Source organism: Elgaria multicarinata, chromosome 14 (assembly GCF_023053635.1).
Source record: "Elgaria multicarinata webbii isolate HBS135686 ecotype San Diego chromosome 14, rElgMul1.1.pri, whole genome shotgun sequence".
Lineage (NCBI taxonomy): Eukaryota > Metazoa > Chordata > Lepidosauria > Squamata > Anguidae > Elgaria > Elgaria multicarinata.
Window position 1 is genome coordinate 4,231,877 of NC_086184.1, and position 18,966 is coordinate 4,250,842.

General features: G+C 52.6%; 1 protein-coding gene across 2 annotated transcripts in view; it reads left to right on the forward strand.

Moving 5' to 3' along the window:
• The window catches only part of GSE1 (Gse1 coiled-coil protein), a 402,911-nt gene that overhangs the window by 337,163 nt on the left and 46,782 nt on the right, over positions 1-18,966 (forward strand). For both annotated transcript variants that reach the window (XM_063141042.1, XM_063141043.1), the window contains exon 3: positions 14,106-14,324. In XM_063141042.1, coding sequence (XP_062997112.1) covers positions 14,106-14,324 — 219 coding nt within the window. The remainder of the gene's footprint in view (positions 1-14,105; positions 14,325-18,966) is intronic.

The following is an 18,966-nucleotide window of genomic DNA, read 5'->3' on the forward strand; positions in this document are numbered from 1 at the left end:
GTGCTTTTTAACTGACCCCACGAGCTACCTGCTTTTTTGAAGCAGGGTGCCTTGTTCCCCCACCCCCAGCTCTCTGCTTAGAATACCCTGTGACGAAGAGCATTGGGTATGGCCTGTTTGGGGCTGATTTTAGGGAATCTTGCCTTGGGGAAGGTGGTTGGATGGGACCTTCTGGCTTCTTCAGTTCTGGTGATTTCAGATTCTATAAAAGCATTGCTTTGCTGATTGGAATTTGTAGAACTTCTCATGTGTTTATTTTTTCCATTCCTGTTGATGAAGAGTCCTGTGTAACTCAGAAGGTTGTTTTTTTCTCTTTTTCTCTTTACCAAGTACCATTAAAGAGGTATAATATGTATCTCTTGTGCTCTGAGTCCAAGGGGGCTATACCTTATATTCTAGCAGGGGCCATGGTGTCTGAAGGTACACCCAAGAGTTTGCTCCTACATCAAATTTAGTTCTGAGCAATTCCTGCTCTGTATTGTGTGTATTGAAATATCAGTGTAGGTAAACTAGTGTTTTGATACTACCCCATATCACCTTGCAGTAGTTCCAGTGGTAGAGCGCACGCTCTGCATGGAAAGGTCCCAGATTCAATCCCCAGAATCTCCAGGTAGGGCTGGGTATTTGCCCCCGCCTGAAACCCCGGAGAGCCTCTGCTGTCAGTCAATACTGGGCTAGATAGACCAAGGGTCTGACTGCGCATGAGGCAGCTTCTGACGTTCCTAAGCAAGGAGCAGTAGAAAGCGCTGCCGAAATATTTAGGAAATCACTCCTAAAGCCCAGAGCCATCAACACGTCTTGTGGAACTCACTACCACAAGATGTAGTGACGGCCACCAATTCGGATGGCTTTAAAAGGGAGCTGGATAAATTCATGGAAGAGAAGGCTATCCATGGCTACTAGCCCTGATGGCTATGTGCTACCACCAGTATCAGAAGCAATGAGCCTGTGTGCACCAGTTGCTGGGGAACCTGGGTGGGAGGGTGCTGTTGCACCAGGTCCTGCTTTGTTAGTCCCTGGTCAACAGCTGATGTCCAGCTGGAATCTGGCTTCCTGTAACTTGAGCCCGTTATTCCGTGTCCTGCACTCTGGGAGGATCGAGAAGAGATCCTGGCCCTCCTCTGTGTGACAACCTTTTAAGTATTTGAAGAGTGCTATCATGTCTCCTCTCCATCTTCTCTTCTCCAGGCTAAACATGCCCAGTTCTTCCAGTCTCTCTTCATAGGGCTTTGTTTCCAGACCCCTGATCATCTTGGTTGACATCTGTTACCCAGAAAAGGTCCTCTGGGAAACTGATGTCAGCCTAGTTTTGGCTGTCTGAAGTAAGCTCTCCCCGAGGACCTGCGTGTGCGGGGCGGACAGTATGGGAAAAGGCGATCCCGCAGGTAACCTGGACCCAAACCATGTAGGGCTTTAAAGGTAATGACCAACACTTTGTACTTTGCCTGGAAACTAATTGGCAGCCGGTGGAGTGATTTTGAGGTTGGGGTAATATGCTCACCCCTAGATGTACCGCTATAAAGCAGTCGTGTGGCTCCTGCCTGTTATATACCACTTTCATACCACTTTCATAGTGGAATATCCTGCTTGGTGTAGATGAGCCCAGTGTGGTTTCCAGATAGTCTCTCTCTCTCTCTCTCTCTCTCTCTCTCTCTCTCTCTCAGAATTAGCCACTGCCTGGGATTCTAGCTGTAAACCTGTACTTCTCTAAATGCACACTTGCACTCGCACACACAGACACGCACACGCTCTCTAAAAGCATTGCCTGACTCCCATCTCCCAAGCCAAAGCGGATCTCTATGCATTCTTCCTGGGTGGCTTAATTGAATGGGCATGATTCAATTAGCCCGCAGAGCGCTCTCACCACACAGCCTTTTTGGAGGTGGGTGTCTCCCTGGCAGATAGCTGAGCTCGTGCATGCCCGGTTGGAGCGGGGAGGAAGGAAGGAAGGCTGAAGCAAGGCACCCCGGAGCTTCAAGCAGTTAAGTGCTATTCTTGTCTGAGATAACGTTGCAGGGCAAAGCGTTTCTGTTCCTAGGGGGCAGGGCCAGGCCAACAGCAGAAAGAATCAGATGGGGAACAGAAGGAGAAGGTCTCCTGCCAAGCTGGTCTGGGGCTGACTGACAGGAAGGACAGGGATGTGTTGCTGCTGCTGCTGCTGACGCCCCCAGGGAACGAGAGAGCAAGCAAAACTTGCCAGCTTTGGCGTTACACCAAATTCTTCATCAAGGATGCGGTGTCTGCCTATGAGAACAAAGTGTGAGGTTACTGGCCTAATGCAAGTAAGGACATAAGTGCCATGCTGGATCAGACCAAGGGTCCATCTAGTCCAGCACTCTGTTCACACAGCCGTCGACCAGGGATGAACAAGTAGGACATGGTGCAACAGCACCCTCCCGCCCATGTTCCCCAGCAACTGGTGCACACAGGCTTACTGCCTCAAATACTGGAGATAGCACACACCCATCAGGACTAGTAGCTATTGATGGCCTTCGCCTCCAGGAATTTATCCAACCCCTTTTTAAAGCCATCCAGGTTGTTGTTGGTGAGTTCCATAATTTAACTATGCGCTATGTGAAGACATCCTTCCTTTTATTTGTCCTGGATCTCCCACCAATCAGTTTCATGGGATGACCTCTGGAATGAAGTTAGTTGAAATGAAGCTGTTGCTATCATCACTCTTGGCTTGGAGGCTTATGGCGCAATCCTCTGTGTGTCTACTCAGAAGTCAATCCTGTTGATTTCATTGGGGCTTACTCTCTCCTAAGTGGATATGGGATTGCAGCCTTCGTTTCCCAAGGGGGAATTGGCACACAGGGCTCTGCACCTGGACACCCGTGCGCACAAGTATCTATTTTGTAAGCTGACAGCTCAGCTGTGCTACGAAATAAAAGTGTTTATCTGCAAGGGAAGATGGCTGAGTCGTCCACAGATGTCACACATGTTTGGGACCTTTGTGAGTTATGATTTTCCACTGCTGCCCTACACAGCGGACTTCTCTGGGCCTTGATTAAGAGGAACTTTGTTTGAAAAACAAAGTCAAAGGGTGCATTGAAAGGAAAGAAATCTAGCAAAGAGCTACATTGCATCCTCCTAGAGGGATAAATTAGACACTTTCCGTGAGTTTTCTTGTAAAATACAGAGATTTCTCAGCATATTCTTGTGCATGTTTTGTTTCTTTAATGCTCCGTCAAAAAGCCTCCCCACCCACCCAGTAAGGGTGCCCCTCATGGAACAAGACCTGGGGGTGGGCGGGGAGGCTTTGGGAGCCAGGGCAGGAGAAGGCTGACAGGTAAATGGGAAAGGGATAAATGAAAGAGTCTGGAATGGATGCTGAGCACAGGCATTCTACCTGCTGACCACTCTGCTGATACCTGTACTTTTGGCAGAAATTGCTGCTTTATTTTTAGCCTTAGTAGCTTATGCCTTTTTTTTTAAGGCAAACTAGAACCTGCATGGAAACTACAAGATTTTTCATAGGAAGCCATATCCCAAATGCTGTTGCCTGGGTCTGACCCATTCCAGTCTTCCAAGTGCTCACCTGTTACATTCTTTTTCTGAATCTTTGTCCTCTTTTACTCTCTCCCTTCCATGGGCTTCTTGGAACACGTGTCTTCTTATTTATTTATTTATTTATTTTTTACATTTTTATACCGCCCAATAGCCGAAGCTCTCTGGGCGGTTCGCAAAAATTCTTACACATCAGAGCAGCACTCAGAATGCCAGAACAATTTCTGCAGCTGGAAGACCTCTAGGATAGATACAGCTTAACTGTAACTTCTTCTAGCTTCTTCTAGATCTCCAGGGGAGAGGAAGGTTTTTGCTCGATCATCAGAAAACAAAACAAAAAACAGCGAATCCTAGTTTGTGTGGGTGGGTGGCTTTTCGTGGGTGGGTGCTTTGTTTGATGCAGCTGGTTCTGGGGAGGAACGTAGCAGCAGTATAACAGCACGTGGCATGAGAAAAGTTGAGAATTTCAGGCAGCAAATTGCTCGAGAGATGGCTTTGAAACCTCATGCTTAAAGATGAATCATAGAATCATAGAATCATAGAATAGCAGAGTTGGAAGGGGCCTACAAGGCCATCAAGTCCAACCTCCTGCTCAATGCAGGAATCCACCCTAAAGCATGCCTGACAAATGGTTGTCCAGCTGCCTCTTGAAGGCCTCTAGTGTGGGAGAGCCCACCACCTCCCTAGGTAACTGATTCCATTGTTGTACTGCTCTAACAGTCAGGTAGTTTTTCCTGATGTCCAGCTGGAATCTGGCTTCCTTTAACTTGAGCCTGTTATTCCATGTCCTGCACTCTGGGAGGATCGAGAAGAGATCCTGGCCCTCCTCTGTGTGACAAACTTTTAAGTATTTGAAGAGTGCTATCATGTCTCCCCTCGATCTCCTCTTCTCCAGGCTAAACATGCCCAGTTCTTTCAGTCTTTCAGTTGAATATGGGTTGGGACTGATCAGCCAGAACGGCTTCTAGCTCTGTTAAATCAGGATTGTTGGAGGATGCAGCGTGAACGTGATGTGATGTGGTCTTAGGTGGATGTGTCTTAAGCCTGCTGTGAGCAGAGGCGCTTGTGTTCTGACGGTAAGGGAGCTGTTCCAGAGACCTTTCACTTGGAGCAGAAGGGTGGGAACTGCATGCATTGGCAATCCATTTGAGCGATGATCCGAGGAAGGGATTCCCAACCTATGAGACCTGGAGTTACCAGGATCTGAAGTCGGAAGGCCATGTGCCCTTTTTTAGAGAGGACAATACTCTATGGGACAAGTGTCCTGTCCAATTCCAGTTTGGGCCATAAGAACTGGACTCTGGTAGCAGACCAAACAGGTGGGCGTGCAGGTCACCTGGCTATAGTCTTCCACCCTACAGTGGGCGTACAGCGGTAGCGTGTTTCCATTTATATTACAACAATAATTTCTAAATTCACATCTAGACGTATAAATTAGCGTCTGCAAATTTTAGGCGAATTTGTGCCACCTTTTGCCCTCTTTGTCGAGGATTCGGCAGTGGCTGCTCCAGCCAGAGGATTCCCAAGGGGAACAAGAAATCTGAAATGTTGCAAACAAGGCCGAAATAGGGAGCTCCCTCTTTTGAAGGAAAATTCTGCTCGTTGGGCAGAAGAGGACAGGAGCATTGCCTTGTGGGATATGTTTTGTCCCTTTCTGATATCCACAGCATCTTGTACACCAGAGGGACCTCAGAGTCAGCGACAGAAAATTCCAGGGGGTGGGGATAAATCCATTCCTCCAAGCAGCGCACATTCTAAAACTCTTTTAAATTTGACTATTACGGTGCCCACGGCTGTGTAAACAGCCTCTGAAAAAGTGCTACCAGTTCCCTTTTTCCTATACACTTCCAATTTGTACTGCGGTCTTTGGCAGAAAGAGGTTCCATCCTTCACTTTGTTTTCTGGTTTTTCTGCTTGGGCTGACCGCTCTGGGGGATCGGCTGCTCAGCACCCAGGCTGGGGCGAAAAAGCTGGCAGCGGTGAAGAGAACGAGCGAATCATGAGGTGTCTCAGGCCACGTGGGTCAACCGCGCATCATGTGCTGTTCTCTGCGTGGGCTAGCGCATCGCCGCCTGTGCATGAGCATGCAAAGAGGGCTGCCAGGGGTGTGTGTTTGAAACGGCTCAGCATCCCCCCAAGGTAGGCGTGTTTCCAGTGAATGACAGAGTCTCGTCTTCTTTGCTGGCATGAGAGACCCCGGGTGCCCGTGGCTCAGGGGTGTCCCATATTTGTTCACAAACATTTCTTTCTCCAGTAATGAAAAATTACCGAGGAGGGGTGATTCGGGCCTGCAGCTGAACGGGGTGTGCGTGTTTCCTGCTGAGCGCTGCTTTCCGAGGTATAATTATCCCAAAGGGGGCTGTCGAGGGAGAAAGAGGCCTGGATTTGGCGCTTCAACAGGGACCCACAGAAAATTCATCGGAGCTATTAACTGGTAATTACAGAGCACCAAAGTAGCAGGCCCAGAGCCTGGTGCCTGCGAAGAACTAGAGATGAAAGGCAGTGGTAATTATGGAATCTGCAGGAGGCAGGCAGAGTGCTGATAAGTAATGCTTCTTGAGCCGTTTATTGGGCATGGGGGGGGGAGAGAGGGACAGGGGGAGGGACACGGATACCATGTTTAATGGAATAGAAGCTGGCTTTTTATAGGCGCGTTCCGGGGATATGTATGTCGTCGTCAAAACGTTTTGTCCCAGAGCTCTGCGTGGGAAGGCTGGAAAGGAGCCGGGAAGCAAATGTTGCGCTTGGGCTCCTTAGGGTTTTGTGAGAAAGGGCTGCACGTGCGCGCGTGCGCTCTCAGGAGTTCAACCCCCTTTTAAAGATGGCGTCGGGAAACGGGACCAGGCTAAACCGGCAAACGGCAGCCTCGCGATCGAAGCACCTGTGGACTCCGGTAGGGTAGGCCGGGTTGGGCCTCTGTTCAGGGGCTGCACTTGAGCAGGGGGGCCCTGGACCCGCTCCTCCTCTTCGCCGTCACCACCTGCCTCTCGCCACCTGGCACAGATGGGGAGGAGCAGGAGGAGGAGCGGTAAGCACACCTGCACACTTGCTTCCCGGCTCTCTGCCTGGCACGCAAGCAAGTAGCAGCGATGATACGGAAGAGCAGGAGGAAGTGAGGTGTGTGGGGCACTGAGGACGTTTTGCCCAAGAGCCCTCCAAATCCTGGAGCCGGCACTGCATGGACTGATGTGCCAGCAAGCTGGGAATACAGGAATCGCTGCCATCAACGCCCCCTGCAAAGGAAATTCAATTTGCATTCTGGCACTTTTGCACAACGCTGGAAATGACGGGGCAGGACAAGAACCCTACATTGGCAGTGCATCACGGGTCACACAGGCAGTAGCAACCCATTCCCTCTTTCACACAGGGAGAACAGGGCACCTCCCTGGCTTCCCAGCACATGGCCAGAGAGGCATGCAGGTCTCTCATCTGTCAAGGGGAGCGGTTGTTGTTTCCTTCCAGCATGGATAAAACACCTTGCGTTTGAAGGAGCCTTGGGTGCGGAGGCTCGCCCGTGCTCCTGCAAGGTGACAGACCAACCACTTGAATTTGAATCCAGGACCTGCTCGTAAAAAGACTCTGTTGCTGACCTCAGTGCCCCGAGCTGAGATCCAGCTGGAGAGAGGCACGTGCCGGAGAAGAGGGGTCTGTGAAAGTTTTATCCTTTGCCCTGGGAGAGAGTCTGGTTTCTTGTGGTTAGAGGAGTGTGGGAGGAAACTCTGCACATGCTCCAGGGCACGGTTGGCTATATTTTTATAGGCTTTGAATATTAAAAAGGGGTTGCAGCCAAAGCCCTGTTGAAAAGCTTGCGTTCACAGAGAGTGGGAGTGGAACCTGTCTTATGCAACAGTCTGCTTTGGGGACAGAAGAGATTCCTCCATGCTGTAGGAACCCAGTCTGTTTCCAGGTGGGCTCCTGGTTTTCCTCGTCCGGCAATGGGGCGAGAGAGCCGCCCACTCCCAGCGCCTCCATCCAGCCCTCCCTCTGTCCCCGTTCTCCTTGTGTAGCTTTTATTCCCAGCTGCTGCTTGTGGAATTAATTTCCACGAGCCGCTCGTGTAGACAGGAGCACAGTCAGAGGTCAAGAGTGCCCGGCTGAATAAATGCTTGTATAATGAGGGCAGAAGGGACAGGCCAAGTCCAGGGCCTTCCGGGCTCGTGGTGGGAGCAGCAGGCGTGACAGCGGCTGGCAGCGGAGTTTAATCAACCCCGGAGGGCAGGGTCAGAGCTTCCTTGGCTGTTGACAGGCCTGGTCGCATGGCGTTTTCTCAGCAAGTCCCTTCCAGATGCACAGCATCTGTTTCTGCAGAGCCAAGCCTGGCCCATTGCTGCCCCAGTTTTCCCAGCATCCAGTGGCTTTCTGCAGCCAGCCCTTGCATCTGAAATCAAAACACCCCTGCGTCCGAGGACTTGCTTGCCCCGAGTTTGTCCATGTGATTAAAAAACAACAACAACGGTGCGCCCTTGGTGGAATTGGATTGCTCCTTTCACAGCGGCGCACTCATCCACATCCCCGACTAATGGTCTCTCCGCTGGGCTGCCGTGCTGGCTCTCTTTACAGAGTGGCCGGGCCTTTTCCCTCCAGAGCTATGGAAGGCAGAGGAGTTTGGCTTTGCTACCTGGAAACACAGAGAAGAGGCACGTTGGTCCGTCTGCAGAGAGGCTTAAATGTGGCGTTCCTACGTACTCGGCCCCCCGCATTATGGAAGGAGAGAAATATTCAGGGCTTTGTACCCAGAGGGTTTCTGTGGGGGCTCTTCACGGGCTCATTTTTCAAGCAGCGTGGGATGCCATGAAGTGAACGTCTTCCCTCTCCAGGTTCGCGTGCCCACTTGGTCTTTTGAAAGACCTGCCCTGGTTGTAGGATGGCTGCATCCTGGCGAAACGCTTGAAAAAGAGCACCTGCCCAGGTGTGGCTGTTGGGGGAAGGGCTGTTCCTGTGGGTTAGAATATGTTCTTGTGGTTGTGTGTCCACTCTCTGGGTGGGGAGAAGCCTACCTGTGCGGCAGCCAGGGTGACGTGTCACATTTGCTCAGCTGGAAAGTCTTCGGCCTGCAGCAGGATGGGTGGCGGCACGTGGATGGTTGTCCGCTATGGATTTTTCACGTTCTCAGGACCATTTTATCATCTAAATGGTGACCTACTTACCTGCATGGTGCGTGGGTGATGTATGTCTTTCCCCCCTCGTTGTCGTACGGTAGCATTTCCCAACCTGCAACCCTTCAGACGTGTTGCGACTGCAACCCCCAGAATCCCCAGCTGTCAAAAGGCCATGCTGACGGAGCATTAGGGGAGCTGCTGCATCTGGAGGGTTCCAGGTTGGGAAAACCCGTTTGCTCTGTTTGCTTTGGAAGGCGAGACTTCAGGGGCAGCGCGTGAGTCCCTTCGCCCACCTGCCCCACTCTCTGCCTGGCTGCCTTCCCGCCTCAGCCCCATGCTAGGGGGCTGCCCACCCCCACCCCCACCCCTCGCCCTGCAACACGAGCTGAAGAGTGATGCTAATTTTAGCCGCGCTAATGAAGCTGCTCATTTGAAATTCTATTTTAAGTGACCCGACATCAGCAGCACCGCTTTCAAAGGCGGGAGCCTGCGGCGTTGACATTCAGGGGTGGTGAGGTGGAGAGCAGGCAAGGGGACGGTTTGCCTGCAGAACCGTGCCAGGGAGGAGGCCGGGGTGGGGTGGGGGGCAGGAAAGAGGTGTTGGCCTCCTCTGCCTAGGAGGCTCCGAGCGTCCACCTCTAGGGATCTGGAGCTGCGTAGGGGAGCACAGAAGGTGAGGGCATTGCTGAGCAAACACAGTTTAACTTGTGGAGGGGAGGGAGTGCTGAGATGGGGATGGGAAGACCTGTGTGTGTGTGTGTGTGTGTGTGTGTGTGTGTGTTCAGAATTGCCCTGGGCAGGGTTTGCGGGGAGCAAGAAGGAGCTGTGATGACCGGCAGCTTTGGATGTTGGGCAAGACCCAAACCAGACAGAGAGGGGTGCCTTAGGCAACTGTGGTTGCCTCCAGGTTGAACACTTCTTGCAGGGGTCTCTCCCCAGGGAGCAATCAGTTTCCTAAAAATGCTCTCCACCACCTGATTCTGCAACCCACCACCTTTGACAGTTTGAAGTGAGGGCAAACGGTGGTGGTGGTGGAGGATTTCAAGGCGTTAGTAGCAGGTGTGTGTAATAGTTCCCAGGAGTCCAGAAGTCCCAAGGGGGCCCTTTCTGCTGCTCCTCTGCTCCAAGAGGGTTTGGGTCAGAGGCCGAAGAGGGCGGAGGCCGAGGGCCTTCCTGCCAACCCTCCCTTTTAGCTGAGCCTCCGTGCATGCGGCACCTGCTCATTCTTGCTGACTCCTTGCAACCTCCGGGGATTCGCTCAATAATCTGCCGCAAAGCCCGATTCCTCTGGCACTGCGTCGCGCGGCAGAAGGGGGTCAGTCTCCCAGATCAATGCAACCTCTTTGGCTGCACCCGGCAGAAGGCCCACAGCGAGAGCAGCCGTTGCAGATGATCAGGGACCGCATGACCTCTGAGCAGCTGCTGGGCCTGAAAAATAGCAGCAGCAGATCGCTTGCTGCGGTTGAAAAGCCGGGGGTCGCTTTCGTGCAGGGGGTGGCGGGAGAGCTCCGAGTTTAAAATCTTGATATGACTGACATCCGTCAGAGGCATAGCTGGGACACGCGCGTTTTTTTAAAAAAAAAGAACCCACCAAATTCTTCACCGTGGACGGCCCTACTTTGTGCAAACGTGTCTCTCTTAGCTTAGACGGCATAATGTTGTTCTCTTTCCCCAAGCTCTTTGGAAAACAGAGGACTAGGAAGGACTGCCCGTGTCTTCACACTGTCCACCGCAACCTTGACGGCTAGGAACTTCCCCTTTAATAATTCGCAGAGGCTCGTCCTGCTAGACCGTGTGGCAAAGATCCGTTTTTGCGCTTCTGCGGTGCAACTTCAGGCCTATTGAAAAATCCATCTTGCTTGGTTACAGCCATTGCTGCTATCTCTTCTCTGTCTCCAGTAGCCTTCCCTCACCTCCAGCAAGACCTCTCTTCCAGCTGTGTCCGCAGTCCCTGTGGAACCGCAGACCCATATGCCACAGCAGGGGCTGCCTTGGTTCAAGTGTTCAGCCAGAAGAGGAGATATGGGGGTGCAACAGCCTCTAAATGCATTCGTAGGCTTGCACACATACATATATATACACAATGGAAACACACACTTACAGTTTCTAGTTAATTTCCCTAAGCGGCCCAGGACACAAATCATTCCACCACCAGGGGTTCTTACCTGCTCCGTCGTTGCCTGGCCCGGGCTTGAATCGACCCCCCAGGTCCACCCAGAAGCAAGGCTGCAGGTGCGGCCTTGCTTCCGGGTGGACCAGGGCGCTCAGTTCAAGCCCGGGCCCAGCGACGATGGAGCAGGTAAGTGGGATGGGGTGGAGTGAGGTGGGGGCTTGCCTGGAGCCGCCGCCCCACGTTCCCCATCCTGCTGTCCCAGCATTCCTGACCATGGGACATACTGACTTGCAATGATGGGAGTTGTAGTCCAACACCTTTGGAGGGCACCAGGTTGGGGAAGGGCTGCTCTAAACAAAAAAGAAGAAGTAGGTGGCTCTAAGTTGTTTGTCATCAGTTTTCCACAACCCCACAGTCATCTCTGCATATCCTATTCTCCATCCTGTCCTCATGGTTTATCTGCTTTGGGAGAATGAGAATTTCACTGGTACTTTCTGCCTCCTTAAGGAGGATGTGACGTTAAGGCTTGTGAGCCTTAACTCCCAATTTCCCTGCTTTTTGGTGTTTGGTTGAAAACATCCTTAATGTTGTTTTGTAAACAGTAGGTTTTTTGTTTATTGAATATATATATACAAAATGGAAACACACACTTACAGTTTCTAGTTAATTTCCCTAAGCAGCCCAGGACACAAAACATTCCACCAGCAGCCTGGGGGGTAAATCATAGAATAGTAGAGTTGGAAGGGGCCTATAAGGCCATCAAGTCCAACCCCCGCTCAGTGCAGGAATCCACCCGAAAGCATCCCTGACAGATGGTACTTCAATAAGTACCTTCTTAATCATTAAGTACCTTCTTCCAGGCCCCTTTTTCACTGACCAAGTCTCTTGCAAATAACCCAGCGACTCTGGCAGTCCACCCAACAGTGATTCCCAGCCTTTCAGAGCAAGTGGTGGCACCACCCCGATGAAGGAACGCCCACAATACGGCCCCGCCTCCTGCATGCCAGGTTTAGTATGAACTTGCCAGGTGTCCTGGCAGGTGGGCCTGTTTCGAGGAGGTAACACAGTGAAGCTACCTGAGCCGGCGGGCGCGCACGCACACTGCGAATCCTTTTCACTCTGCAGATATTAACCCACAAGCCAGCCCCTGTTCAGTCTTAAGTTTTTCTTCCACCTTCCGCAACAGCTGGGGAAACCATGAGCTGCCCTCAGGCCCGGACCGTGTGCGCGTTTTGATTTCCTTTACACCGTTCCTTGCAGGAGACGGAGCTGACACTTACACTCTGGTAGCCTTTGATTTATTGTTCTGTAGGTTTCTCCCCCCCCCCCTTTCCTGTTTCTTTGGGAATGTGTTTTTCTGAAATGGTTCAAGGCTGTGTGTGCAGGCAGATTGTTCCTGGCAACTGGCAACTCCCACCGGGTGGCAAAAAGACTCTCTTGCCTCAGGCTGAGATCCTGCAAACGGCTCTTTTTAAGCTTCCACTTAGGTTGCAGTTTTTTTCTTCTTGGCTTCTTTTCCTAATCTGACTGGAAGGGCAAGGGGGAACCCTTCCTGCCTGTGCCTGAGCCGTCCTCACCAGCCAAAGAAGGATCTCTGGCTGCGGGTCTGGGTAAGAGCACTGTGCCTGGCCTACCAGGAAGCGACTGCAAGCTCCCATCTTGCGGAAATTCCCTCTCTGGGGAGGGAGCCATTGAGACTTCGCCTGTTGCTCCAGGCCTGCCTTGGGCACGCTTCCTCCTTGTTGGATTCGGAGGCTGCGGGTCTGGGTAAGAGCACTGTGCCTGGCCTACCAAGTGTGGCTCTCCCAGACTCATGTATCAGAGCGGATCTACACAGAGTCGTCGGGGCGCCCCGAAACTCCTAGTGTAGATCCTGAGGCTGGCCAGAAGATGCGGCGGAGGCGGCCCCGCATCGCCCCTCGCGGGGACGGGGCGAAAAGTTTCCGGGCTCTCCGGCCACGTCCTTGTTGCCGCCGCCCACCTCCACCGTCGTAATTCTGTTCTTCTTTGCCTCCTGGGTAGCTCTTTCGCCGGGGGGGGGGGCGCTGGGGGAGGCAAAGAAGAACAGAATTACGACGGTGGAGGTGGGCGGCGGCGGCAAGGACACGGCTGGAGAGCCCGGAAACTTTTCGCCCTGTCCCCGCAAGGGGCGATGCGGGGCCGCCTCCGCCTCCTCCACCTCTTCTGGCCAGCATCAGGATCTACACTAGGAGTTTCGGGGCGCCCTGGAGGCGCACACAAGCGGCTTCAGGGTGCCCCGATGACTCTGTGTAGATCCGCTCTCTATGTGCACACCTGGAATGGGCTTCCCCCATCCCACCTTGTACCTCCAGTTGGGGTGAGCCTGGGCCACTGCCTACAATCAGGCTTGGCCAACCTTACGCCCTGCAGATGGGTTGGGACTACACCTCTCATTATCCCCAGCCAGCCTGTGAGTTGTCATCCCAACACGCGCTGTCTGGTAGACCTGCAGGGTTTGGGGTCAGAGAAGGCTTGTCTAGAGAGAGGAATGGGGCTTTGCAGGGGCTACGATATGGTTCCTGACGGCCTGAATTTACCCTCTGTGGGTGGCTGTGTGAATTCCTGGGTCCGGCATCGGATGAGAGCTTTGCGGAGCAGGACCGCAGTGCCGTTTCTGCTGCGGGGGGGGACCACTTCCCCGCGTGCTCTGCTCCGCCTTCCTTCATAGGCGATCCGTTTGCGTGTGCCACATTTTGGGGGAGCAGGGGTGTGTGGCCTGGAGGTGGGAAGGGGGGTCCGTGGTGTGTGTGTTAGAGTGATGCCCCGTCATGCAATTGGCCCTGCAGATGGAGGGGAGAGTGTCTGTGACTTGGAGCCCAGAGGAAGAACCCTCTGTGCTCTTCTGACCCCTTTTCCCTTCCAGGAACACAGGTCAGAAAGCAAAGGCAGGAGCGCTAATGCATTCGCTTATTTGAGCCGTCTCATCTTCTTCCTCTCCTGTTTTATGACAGTCGTAATTGAACCCATTTCCCCCTTGGCAGGGTAGGAGACAATGCCTCCTCTAGATGACACACGGGTGTGAACGTGGCAGAGCAAATTACACCCCTTCCCTCCTCCTCCTCTGTACACCTGCTTTCTGTCTTCCACCTGATGGGGGGTTTCTAATCCTCCCTCTCTTTGGGCTAGACTCCCCCCCACCCCGCTGCAAGGCTTTGGCCCTTGTAAAAGCGCTTGGAGGCCGCCTCCTCGTCGGGATTTGGGGTAGCCGTGAGTGCTGTCCCTCCACCCTCCACCCCACCCTGGTCCTGCCTCCAGCTGTTCCCCTCTGCATGTGTCTCCAGGGGGCAGGTTTTTACTCTCTGGGGTGATGTGACTGACTCCTTCTCTCCCAGTGACATGGATTCTTCTTTTCATTGTTTCAGGCATGAGCCATGAGCCAAAGTCACCTTCTCTAGGAATGCTTTCAACAGCGACCCGGACCACCGCCACCGTCAGCCCCCTGACCCCTTCTCCTCTCAATGGCTCCCTTGTGCCTGGTGGCAGCCCGGCAGCCAACAGCACTTTGTCAGTCCAGTCAGCGCCCACTTCCAGCTTTGCTGCCGCCCTGCGCAAGCTTGCCAAACAGGCTGAGGAACCCAGAGGTAAGAGCCAGGGAGGACGTGACCCCCCTTGACCTGGAAGTAAAGGGGAGCCCGCCAGGAGGCACTCAGAAAGGGCACCTTTTGCAGAGGCAGGGAGGGACCCCACCCCCACCTCCACCCCAAGTCCAGTGACTCAGCGCCTTGAAGAATCTCGCACAGACTACGTCATTCTTGCCCCCCCCCTCTAGTTTTTCAGCTGCTTCCCTGTCCTTCACCAGCCTCTTGTAAGTCCCCGGTTCTCGCCATTTGAAAGAGAGAATGAATATTTAATGTCACTCGCAGTTAAAAATCTCTAGCGCAACATGCACTCACAATATTACAATCCTTATCACAGAGGCGTACAGGCGGGGCGGGGGAAGCTGCAGACGGTATTCAGAAGGTTAGGAGGAGGACCTGAAAGAAAAGGTCTGAAGACAGCAATGCTCACGCCCAGTGAGAGAGAAAAATCCAGGGGTCCCCAGCCGGGAAGAGCATCAACACCGTGCACGCGCAGGTTGGGGAATTTGACATCTGCAAGCATGCACAGCATTCATGTTTAAGGTTTCTCGTATTTATATCTGCCATTCCTGTTGGAGAAGGACCCCCCCCTTTTTTTTTTACATCAAAGTCGAATGTGGTTATTGGGTTATGTGGTTAAAACGCTCATGCGCTGGTCTAACTGAAGTCCCCCGTTCTGCACCAAGCCCTTTTGGCTCTCAGGTCGGAGCGGTTTGCCAAAGTAAAAGAGTAAAATGGGTCGTTTTTGTAAGGGGTTTTCCAGCTGGACATCAGGAAAAACTTCCTGACTGTTAGAGCAGTACGAGAATGGAATCAATGGCCTAGGGAGGTTGTGGGCTCTCCCACACTAAAGGCCTTCAAGAGGCAGCTGGACAGTCAGGGATGCTTTAGGGTGGATTCCTGCATTGAACAGGGGGTTGGACTCCATGGCCTTGTAGGTCCCTTCCAACTCTGCTATTCTATGATTCTATGATTCCTCGCTCACTTTTTAGACGCTCCAAGCCCTTCCACGGATTTATTCTCAGCATCTGCCACTTCCACACAAAAAACTCCGTGGCTTTGCACGAAATAATCACCGGCTTATCACTTAACATGGCACTAAGGGTACTGGGCACTGTGTCAAGCCGAGAAGCTAAGTCACTAATGCAGTGAAGATGGTCAAGGCAGCAGAGAGGAAGGAGGTCAGGGGCTATCAAGCCAGGTGGGGAGACCAGGCAGAAAGCGAGAGTCAAGTGGCAATAAGGGAAAATGGAGTTGGTCGGGTGGATGGGTTTGAAGGACCAAAGTGAGGCAGCTTGACTGATGGAGAGCGGGAGATTGGACCGGCCATCTATGACTCCGTTTCATTACTTATCGAAGGTTTGACGCCCCCTTTCTCAGTCTCTGATTGCCCCTCATTTTTACAGGCCGGTATATTTCCCCACATCATCATCACCTGCCTGCAGCAAACCACACGCGAAAAGGGTGTTTCTAGCGTCCTTGCCCTGGGATCTGTTCTCCTTTGTGACTGCTTCCTCAGTTGTGTCCCCTGCTCCCCTCCTCATGCCAGGAGGAGGCATTTGCAGTCTCCCACAGGGGGAAAGCAGGACGGGAAGGTTCCCTTTGGGCACCTGTTAAAGTTGGCCTTTCTCACAGCCTGGCTGTTCTGCACCTGGCGATGGAGCTGTGTCTACTTCATAGAATCATAGAATAGTAGAGTTGGAATGGAAGGGGCCTATAAGGCCATCGAGTCCAACCCCCTGCTCAATGCAGGAATCCACCCTAAAGCATCCCTGACGGATGGTTGTCCAGCTGCCTCTAGTGTGGGAGAGCCCACAACCTCCCTAGGTCACTGGGTCCATTATCGTACTGCTCTAACTGTCAGGAAGTTTTTCCTGATGTCCAGCCGGAATCTGGCTTCCTGTCACTTGAGCCCGTTATTCCGTGTCCTGCTCTCTGGGAGGATCAAGAAGAGATCCTGGCCCTCCTCTGTGTGACAACCTTTTAAGTATTTGAAGAGTGCTCTCATGTCTCTCCTCAATCTTCTCAGGCAGAACCTTCTGCATCTGGTTCTGGAGGAAAGGAACGGTTCAGGGGGCCGGGTTCCCAGTTCACCTGGGGCGCAACTGTGTTGTGAAGCAGAGCGAGACATGGGCAAGTGCAAAGCCTCCTGGGTAACGGCCCAATAGCTCGTGTGGCCATCCCTCCTCCATCCACAACCAGCCTCTGACACACACACCCTTCCTCTTCCCACTAAAGCGCTCGTTTTATTTTTAGCCGTCAGATTTTGTTCCTTCTTCCCCTGCCGCTTGACGGGCTAATGTCTTTCCTCAGCATCGTTTCTCGAGGGGGCAGTTTAAAAATTCAATTCAGACGGAGTAATCCAAATGCCATATCATTTGCTGTACCCCGAGAGAAAGTCGGAGCGAGAGACGAGCGCGGGGAAAGAATCCGTCCTTTCCCCCCGCAAATAGGCTTCATCGCCGCCGCCATGCTTCATTGAAATTTTATTTTTCCTAAGGCTCCTAAATGTGTTCTTTCACCATCCAAAGCTCCCCCGCTAAATAACAAAGTCAGCGGCTGCTGGGTGCCAGTAGGGTGAAATGCACATCTGAATATTTTTCTCTTTAATGGGCTATTTAACGGGAGCCCGGCTGAAGGCGGACGCCTTGGAGCCAGCAGGCGGAGGGGGGGGTAGGAATTAGCAGCATGCCAGAGGGAGGCCTGGTTCTAGCAGGGGGAGCAGGGAGGCATTTTGCGGGCACAAGCGGGAACAGCAAGGCGTCCCAAGCCCTGGGCTTTATTTCTCCTTCCATTTAAACAATTGCCTGCCTTGTAACTGTACGCCCCAGTAGCAAAGGTTTCCCACTTGCTCACCAGCGGGGTGCAAAGAGAAGCAGCCGTGTTAGAGGACAGGTGTGTGTGTGTGTGTGTGTGCTTTCTGCCAGGTTAGACCGTTTGCCCATCTAACCCAGCGGTCTCTGCAGCAGGCGGTAGGCAAGGTGGAGCCCGCGGGCATCTTCCTTGGTTTCCATCAAGGGTGATCTACCCCTCCCGGTTTTTATTTTCAAAAGGACTTTCAGAGGGAGTTGCGTCTATGAGTGGTGATTCTGAGTGAAAGAGAGGGGTGGGGGAATGAGATGGCTGGCAGAACAGGAGGGCAGGGAGAGAGTAAAAAACAGTTTGCCTTCTGCGAACTAGACTTCTGTTGGAGCTGGAAACTGGCGTCAAGTGGGTTATTTAGTGCGTTGGAGATCCGACCCTACATCTCCCTTGTGCTCTGTGTTTTGGGCAGAATAGCCATGCCTCCCATGGCAGCCATTTTGTGGCAATTTCTCAAAATGTCTCATGTACCCGCAGGCCCGAAAAGGGTTCTCTACTCCTGGTCTACACTAACTGGCATCCATACGGGCTCTTCCTCTGAGCTATGGAAGGGGCCATAGCTGATTGCCAGGGCCCCCACTTCGCGGGCAGACGGTCCCGGTTCCAACTCCCAGCATCTCCGGGCAGGGTGAGGTAAATCTCCTGCGTGAAACCTTGGGAGAGCCACTACCTGCTCTTTTGAATGGAGATGCCAACGGCTGATCCTGGGACCTCCTGCCTGCCTGCAGTTCATGTGCCTTAACACTGTGCGCTGTGTCCCTTTCCTGAGGTTTGAACCCCCGTCTGGATTTCTAGGGCGCAAACTTAAGACGGCGTAACATAGATTAGTTATCCTTAAATACTCTCTTGAAGAACCTTGTAGTGCTCGTGGGAGGGAAAAGGAAGGATGGCTCCCCTCTTTCACTGCACTATGCATCCTTCATGCCCTGCCCTGAAAGCTCTGTGGAACTATGATGTTGCCTTGGAGGCTCCCAGGAGGGCTGTGGCCTCCTGCACCTGTTGCCAGGTGAAAGCCTTACCTGCTGGACCCACGTAGAGCTGCTATAGCCGGCGTTTGGCTCCTCCCAGGAGGGAAGGAATCGGAGAGTGATTTCTTGCTGGCTCTGTAAGAACCCAGTCACTTGCCCCTGTAGCGCCAGAAGCTGCATGCTCGGGCCGTCTGCCCTCATTTGATGCTACGGGTTGTGTGAGCACGACCGCATGGAGGCAAATGGCTCCCCGACCCCCGTCGTAGGATTCCGGAGACTATTTTGGCACCAGAGTGGGTCACGGTAACAGCTTTGTTATTGCACTACGGCTGTTCCTTTCAGAAAGTGCTTTCTTTAAACAGAGGTTTCGTTGTACGTGGCAATTATCTAAATTGGAGCAGAGGAGAGTGAGTCAATTAGGGCTGGGCTACATGGCGGTGCTTGGTGCCTCCGTGCAGGTGGGCAAATTCGTACTCCCGAGGTGGGTGAATAGCTGTGTTCACAGTTCAGAGAACAACCTGGAAGCTTCCAGGAACGGAAAGCAGCTGTTTGGGGGGGGGGGAGTCTATTGACTGCTGTCTAGGTAGGCAGTTGCTACGGCTGGTCTTGTAGTGGGGAAAGAAGGAACAAAATATTTCAGAGCAAATGAGAAAAAATTGGGTAGGATAGCTAATACCCTGGAAGACAGAAACTAACTTCAAAGGGATCTTGATAGGCTGGAGTGCTGGGCTGAAAACAACAGAATGAAATTTAATAGGGATAAATCCCAAGTTCTACATTTAGGAAATAGAAACAAAATGCACAGTTACAAGATG